At 29.5% G+C, this 8,444-nt stretch overlaps 1 protein-coding gene across 1 annotated transcript; it reads right to left on the minus strand.

The window, feature by feature from the left end:
* Nucleotides 1-2,247, minus strand: LOC107480693 (WUSCHEL-related homeobox 8-like). The gene is made up of 5 exons (XM_016100855.3): nucleotides 2,122-2,247; nucleotides 1,578-1,620; nucleotides 1,274-1,418; nucleotides 382-1,209; nucleotides 1-251 (listed from the first exon to the last, which is right to left on the minus strand). The coding sequence occupies exons 3-5, from the start codon at nucleotides 1,398-1,400 to the stop codon at nucleotides 1-3; spliced, it is 1,206 nt and encodes a 401-aa protein (XP_015956341.1). The 5' UTR covers nucleotides 1,401-1,418; nucleotides 1,578-1,620; nucleotides 2,122-2,247.
* Between the last annotated feature and the right edge of the window lie 6,197 nt (nucleotides 2,248-8,444).

The following is an 8,444-nucleotide window of genomic DNA, read 5'->3' on the forward strand; positions in this document are numbered from 1 at the left end:
TTATGGTGGCGAGAGAAAGAAGGAAAGAAACCAGATGAGATAGTAAGAGAAGCCATGCTGGAGAGGGTGGAGGGTGACGCCCCAGTCATCGGTGAGAACGGTGTGGCCGGAGGAATCGATAAGCACCGCCTCATCACCAAAAGCGTGACGCACGTTAAAGGGACCCACATCGACTTCGCATGCCATGTCATTTATGTACACCGTACATTTCGCGGCTGACGCATCACCACTACCACAACCACCACCTGCACCTGACACACACCACACCGAATCAAGTCTCATGTGCACATAAAACGCATACAAATTAAACCTAGCTAGCTACCCTAAGCCATGCACACGTCCATCTACACCAATTCATTCTTTGATAAATTTATTTGTTACCTTGAAATGGGGATGGAACAGTAATAGGTGTAGCGGTTGTGTTAGTGAAGGAAGGAGGAGGAGTTGAAACCGGACAGAAGCTGATGTATTGTTGTGGCTGCCTAATCTTGACGGTGGCCGCTGCCTTGTCTTGTTCATGGTATCTCTTAGAGGACGGTTCTACTCCTCCATGGCTCATGATTTCGCTAAGGAGCAGATCAGTGCAAGGATCAACGTTTTCTTGATAAACAAGATGAGGAGGTTGATGATGATTACCCACACTATTAGAGATCTCAGTAGTTGCAACCACGCCACTACTATTATGGAACACAGGGAAGAATGGTTCGATCGGTAGTGGTGGAGGAACCAAGAGATGATTGATAGTGTTGTTATTATTGGTGTCGTTGTGATGAAAGTAGTTCTGGTTTACAGAGGCTGTTGGAGAATTAGGCAGCAGCATCACCACATCGGTGAAAGCGGGAACGAACTTTGGAGATGATTTGTCAGAGGAAGAGGAGGAGGATGAGTTGGTAGTGGCTGAGATGAATTGTTGCTGCGGCGGCAGCGGCGGCGGTGGTGACGGTGATGGAGTGTTGTTATTCCTACTATTATTATTAGTGAGGTGGCGAAGCTTGTGCTTGCTCCTTGATTTGCGGTTCTGGAACCAGTAGAAGACGTTGGCGTCACCCACTTGACCGTACTCCTGTAACTGCATCCTTATCTTCCTTATCTCATCCCTTGGAGGGTTCACCATTCCAGAATTGAATATCGCCTCCAGAATCCGGATTTGTTCTGGTTTTGGGTTCCATCTTGGCTTCGGTTCTGGACTCTTCTCATCACATCCTAATCCTATATACAAATATTATTAGCTAGTAATTAATTTTAACTACTTAATTGGTTTTTAAATTATTACCTGAAATAGGATTATAAGGAGCTGATCTGTGGCAAGATGCAGTAGTAGTTGAGACCATGTCATGCTGAAACTGGTTGCAAGGCTTCGATTTGAACATGCTTGGCCAATGTCTGTTCGAAGAAGCCATCACTAAAATTTCCAGTCCCTGCAATATACACATATATATACCTTACAAATTAATTAAATTCACTCTTGATTCTTCATCATGCTTTTGGTAATTGGACTATATATATATACTCAACTGAATCAGATCAATACTAGGTAGATGGCTGGGACAATAATATAATAGAATTAACATACATACCTTTCTCTTCTTTTCTATATAGTCTCTGATGTTTGTGATGAGTCTGCCAAATATAATAAAATATATTAGTCTTATATTTATATTATTATATGTATTTTTCAGTCAGGCACATTAAACGACACATAAATATATACGAAAACATCTTATAAATTAGTATAGCATGATCATGCATGTAGAAAGTAGAATAACTAACGATGATTCATCATAGGCAGTACCGATATATTAGATTTTAGTATGAGAAAGAATGCAAAAAAAACTATCAATAAATTAAAAAGAAATGCAAGAGGTTGATAAGAATTTATTATGTTTTTAATTTATATTTTTAAATATTAATAATTAACTACTAATAAAATTAAATAAAAAACAAAAGAAATAAACCCTGGACGGTTATATATCTACTTTTTTGCATTAATAGTAATATTGTTTGGAGTGGAGGTACTCTAGAATGAAAGGTACAGGGGACTGAAGTGAAAGAGTAGGGAGTAGTTAATTCAGAATCTGAGAGCTGCAAAATAAAGATGACAGAAAAGGGTCTTAATGTTACCTAGGGCTTTCAACAGAGGGAGCAGCAGAGTGATGGATGAGTTCTGATCATCATGTCTCTAAAATCTATTTCTTTTGCAAGTGTATGTGGTGGTGGTATTTATGGAATGAAAAGAGGAAAGAAAAACTAACACTAAGAATAACACTACTAGTAATTTATGTGATGGGATGGGATTATTCTAATGGGAAAGAGGTTGTTGCAAGAATAAATAGGGAGGGGGTTTCAAAGGAAGAAAAAGGGTCAAGGAGAAGCGTTTGATTGGAAAAGCGGTGGTGGGTTAGTAATTGCAACTTTTGCTGTAGTTTTATTTTGGGCAACAAGTGTAGAGAGAGGGCCAAAACTTTTTGGATTGACTCGAGGGAACCTTATTTATTATCCCCATTACATAAGCCACTAATATTATGGACTAATATTACTACTCTATTTTGACTCAAATTCATGCATCCATATCTCCGGCCACACTTTTAATGGAAGAAGAAAAGTTGGAACTTATATAGTTCTTTGAAAAATGAACTGCCTTTTATTTGGAGATAGTGGACTATTAATATGAATTATGTCCACATAAGGTTATTTTACTACCCATTAATACCAGTATTATTAGTCATCAAGTGTTATGTTAATCAGATAAGGATGTAGATATAGTTATTACTTATCAAAATTTCACCTAAAAATTTTCTTAAATTTGGGATGAAAAAGATAGAATATACAGTAGATGGTGAACTAAAATTTTAGTTTAAGGAACAAGTTTAAATTTAGTGGAAGAGTTATTTTTTTTTTTCTAAACATTTCTTGTCCCCTTTTAACTTAGGTTGAAGATAACTTTCATTTATATTAGAATAAGTAGAGAACTTCTATTAATATAATATATTATCATTTGATAATTATTTCATAATATAACAATCAATACTAACATGAACTTTGATATACTAATTTTTTTCAGAGTAATTTTGAGTACTATAAGTGAAGAACACAAATATACTTTTGCGCTAATTTAAATGTACACGCATAATAGATGTTTTACTTTTGTATAATTAAGGGTATACATAGACTCTTCTATTATTTTAATTACTTGAACCTAATGTGAATATGGAATATGTACTCCCATATTAAATTTTGCAATTTCCTATGTAAGTTTCTCTAAGTAGTTTATTTTGTTGTTTAACTATTTATTTTTAATAAAAAAATGATTTTATATTTGATCTTTTTATTTTTTTAATCATATTTTTTTTAATTAAAGGTTAAAAAAATGGGACCTAACTATACTAAGTAATGGATTCAAGGGCAAAAAATTATTTTAAACGTTATATAAAAGGAAATAAATAATATATTTTTGTTGGTTTTGTATAAATAGTATTAAAATGATTATTTAATATTTTTATAATATAAAAAAACTAAAAAATAATTAATTTCACTTTTTCATCATATTGAGTTAATTATTATTTTTATATAATAATAAAATCATTTGAGGTTTATTTTACATGTTTTAGATTATTTATATATGTAATTATGCTAAATTTATATCATAAGTACATATAAGTTAATTTTCATGTATTTACAATGAAAATTCATGTCAAACTTGAGGGACAAAAAGTATACTTTACCCTACTTTTCAATAGCAAGTATAAAAATTAATTATTTCCATTTGTGTAACAGACCATACACCTAATTAAATGTAAAAATATACACGTTAAATTGTTTTAAATTTTAGATAACGAATGGTAAAATTAATTATTAATAAAAAAATTAAAACTTTTCATATAAAAATAATAACTACAAATCTTATTATTTAATTTTTTATCTACAAATATTTTGGTCTTCTTAATTAGAGGCTTTTGTCAATCTATGACTTTTTTTGTAAAAATAGTTTAATTTTATAAATCTTTTATATTATGCATAGTCTGTACTGTCAGAATAAAGTAAACCATAGTTTTTAAAAATTTATATTCTGGTAATATTATTACAAGTAAAAATATTAATATTAGATAAGTATCAAATTGTGTATGATTACTTTAATCAAATAATTAATTTTCAAATTCATTGTAATTATCTAAAATTATAAATCTAATAGATGAGTTAAATTTTTTTTTAAACCGTGTGTGAACTGAGAACTATATTTATGTATTGATTTTTAACCGGTCAACTGAAATGTCTAGATTCATTGTTGCATTGACATCTAAGGTAAAAATTGTGATAAGAACCATTATGAGACTCTAATTAACAAGAGGGACGGACCAAGTATAATAAAATTATTAAGAAATACTAAATAAAAATAATTTAAAGAAAATAATTATGCAACATTTATAAATTGACAATAATATTCTAATTTAATTACAACATTTTTTAATAATTCACATATAAGATAGACTCATAACTCTGGAAGAGTTAAATAAATAACAACAAAACAACACAAATACCCATAAGAAAACATAATCATGGAATAGAGGAGAGTTAACTGAAATACTGTTAAGGAGCTTTGTGATATTGTTGGTGAATAGGATTTGTATATATTATATGATGAATGCTATAGTGCCTAAGACATGATGCTTAACTTATTAAAAAGAATAAAAAAATAATATTTAATAAATTTTAATTATTTTATTTTTATTTTATATATTTTATTTTTTACTTATAAAAATAAGTTAAACAATTTAGACACAACAATAAAAAATATTATAAAATCCACCATATTATATTTGGGGGCTAACAATCTGATTGAAGAGTTGTAGTGTTCTATTGTTATTAAAGTTCTTTGTAAAAATTAAGAGTTAATCAAATTAAAATTTAAATTATCAACATTTTCACTTCATAACGTATCCATTTTTAAACAAAAAGATCAAAATAGTGTACGAGAAGAAGAATTTTTCATCTTCAAATCAAGTCTTAAGATGGATTAAAATCAAAGAGGTTTGAGTTGAAGTAAATTACAATGTTCATAATATAAACTAAAACAAATAAAAGTATATAACTAAAATCACCTGAGCAAAAAGTTAAGAAAGTTACATAGACTTGTGTAGCTATATCATCAATCAATTAAAAAAGTTAGGATGTTTCATAGCTGACTAAGACGTTTGATTATATTATTACACCAAAGTACTGAGAATTCTTTTATTTTGTCTTTATAAGAGATTCAGTGAATAATATGACGTGATGATATCCACTTTGAATATGAGGAGGAGGAGGAGGAGAGGATGAATGGTTAATCAGCCATGGAAGGTATTGTCTTTATTTCATGGAAAAGAAGAATTTATGATCCAACGTTGTGATTCAGCTGTCAGTGCTTCAGAGAATGACCACACAATATAATGTGTTGTTTGGAAGATACATACATAAATATAAATATATAAATATATATATACAGCTAGCTAGGTTTGCTAGGTAATTGAGGCCCTATACTCTATATGCAAAATGTGGCACCCAAACACGTCAATAACAAAACAAGGAATCCGCCATACACATTAACTGTTTCTTTTTGTCTTCTTACTAATAATCATCCAACTTTCAATTTGGAAAAGAAATGTTCAACTTTTCTCTTTGTACTTGCCAATTATCCACTTAACATTTCCCTTAATTAAATGGGACTTTCATAATTCCTTAACAAAGATTAATTATATTAATTAAACACATGAAGAGTACACAGTACCCGAAGACAAATATTTGTTAATACATTCTGACGACAGACTGTATGTGTTTCAAAAGGGGACCATGATGCATGGACAACTAATAATAAGTGAAAACGATCTCTCTTAAATAAGGCTAAATAGAAATTCAACTACAATAACCCATCAAACAAATTTCCCATAGAGACTTATTAATTGGTTAATATAGTTTATATTATATTATATTATATATTTATATATCTATACAAGGCTATGAAAATGCAAAACGTGCATTAGCAAAAACAATTTATTTTGTTAATAAAAATGTATAAGTGTGTGGTAGTAGCTGACAGGGGCTTGATCCTCTGGCTACCCACCACCACCTTAATATTTATTGCTATTTTCCCTTTCTAATCATGTTTTTCTTTTTTCTGTTCCGACCATTTTGTCTGCACCAAAAATGAGAGGGAAAATGGAGCAAGTAGTGTCTCAATTGCATGGACCACTCTCCTTGTAGCCCCTTCTTTTTTCTCTGTCAAGTCATTGTGATGACTCCGAGTGATGGGAGATAGAGCTGCGTTAAAAGTAGGGTTTCTGTATATAGTTTACTATTGGTTGGGAGAACCATGATTATAGTCTCCCACTCTTACATTCACATTCCATCCCATTACACACATACAACTTTCTAAATCATTGTGATGCAATTTCTAAAAACAAATTACCAATACTATAAAAAAGAACAACATAGTAATGCTTAACCTTTATGTCTCTCTACTTTGCTTTTCTAATGGCTTTGAACTTGATAAAATGACATCAAATTTTAAATATATACTAGCATAGTATACGTAGCATCTATATTTTTATTTTATTATATTTAAAAATTTAGATCGATGAGTTCAGCATGAAACAATCTATATTAAATTTATTAAATGCTCAACATATAAACACTTAAAAATATTTACATTAAGAAAGTCCCCATAACTGTAGACAAAGAGAAATCAAAGATGGCTAACATTTTTTTCAAAAAATAAAAATATAATAATAAAAAATAAAATTATAAAAAATTAATAAAAAGAATAAAAAAATAAAAAATAAGTGGTATTTTTTATTAGTATCTTTATGTTATTCCTATCAGAATAAATACAAAATATCACAGTGTCTCTACATATCTCATCTTATCATCTGTCAAATATAATTTTGTATCTTAATATTCATGTGACAGTGTCACATACAGGCTAACATTTTTCAAACTTGAATCTACAAACCGTTGTTATAAGATCCATACATTTGGAACCTACATAGCACATGTGCTAGTTAACCTAGTTAGAAATAGTATCTGTTAATGTAATTAATCCTGAAAATTAAAGATGATGAGATGAGTGAGTGTGCGTGGTAGGAAGCAAGAGTTGCGGAAATTAACAAGAATCAGTAAATGCTAACATGCATGCAGTAAATACTCAACATGCTGAGATTGAATGCTTTTAATTTTGGTGCACATGGTATACCGCAACTACATACATATATGGGGTTGTTGCCATTGCTGCCATGCGAGGGGAACCAAAACCGTGTTTATAGTTTATACTAATACTAATATTATATATACTACATTTCCTCTGGGCACAGAAAATTTTGAGTTAAGAGACAGAAAGTTGTGCCACCCCATTGGTGGTGTAGCCATTTATTTTCATCATGCATTACTTGAAACAGATCCCTCATGGAAACATGTATGTATGTCTTTGTTGTCCAACACTATGTACTAATAACCCCTTAATTCAATCCAATCCACGACCACCTTCACTGATTTTTGTTCATGTTCCTGCACCCTCCTTTTTAAGCAATTAATTTGAGTTTGGGAGCGTTGGGGGATTCTTTCATTAATTCTATGTTTATGGAGATTCTTTTCTTATTTAATACGCATGTCATGTTCATCTTATTTATCTTCTCATAAATTTTATTTTTATATTATTTAGAAAAATAATTAAGGTTGGAAAAATTGATGTTAATCTTTTCTAAGATTAGACATTTTAATATATTATTATGAACTATTTTTTAGTAATTAAGCATTTAATTATATAGATATGCATAAATGATTTTATTTTTAATAATAAAATATACAAAATTGCATTTGAAGAAGAAAAACAAGAAATAGAAGAAGGAAAATATCCGTGAATATTCTTTTATTTACAAGTTTAAAAAAAATTATAACATATTTTTTTGCCATTTTTTAATTTTCCTTTATTTTTTATTTTGATAAAATTAACCGTGTAAAGAAAGTGCAAATGGAGAGTAAAAGATAAGAGTTAAATAGTAATTATTTTGGTCTTTGAAAAATGGGTTATGCTATGTGTATATTAAAATTAGCCATCAAAGTCAGCCACTAATATAAAATACATGCTAGAATATAAATACACATTAAAAATAAATTAAATCACACCTGTATTTATATATAAATATATTAGTGACTAATTTTAGTGTACAAATAGTATTTTCTTTAAAAAATTCTATACTACTTATACAATTTGTGCTTAACTGTCTAAAAAACTAGAAAGAAAATGATGAATCCCACCATTTATATTTATGTTACGTAGTTAAAAATTTAGAGCAATGAGTTATAACTCAAATGGTATAGTCTTTTCATATTCATTTAAAAAATTGCGAATTCGAATTTCTTTATCTTTAGTAAAAAAACAATAATTAATAATTATTTAAATATATAAAAAGATATTA

Source organism: Arachis duranensis, chromosome 3 (genome assembly GCF_000817695.3).
Source record: "Arachis duranensis cultivar V14167 chromosome 3, aradu.V14167.gnm2.J7QH, whole genome shotgun sequence".
In the NCBI taxonomy this organism is placed as follows: Eukaryota; Viridiplantae; Streptophyta; class Magnoliopsida; order Fabales; family Fabaceae; genus Arachis; species Arachis duranensis.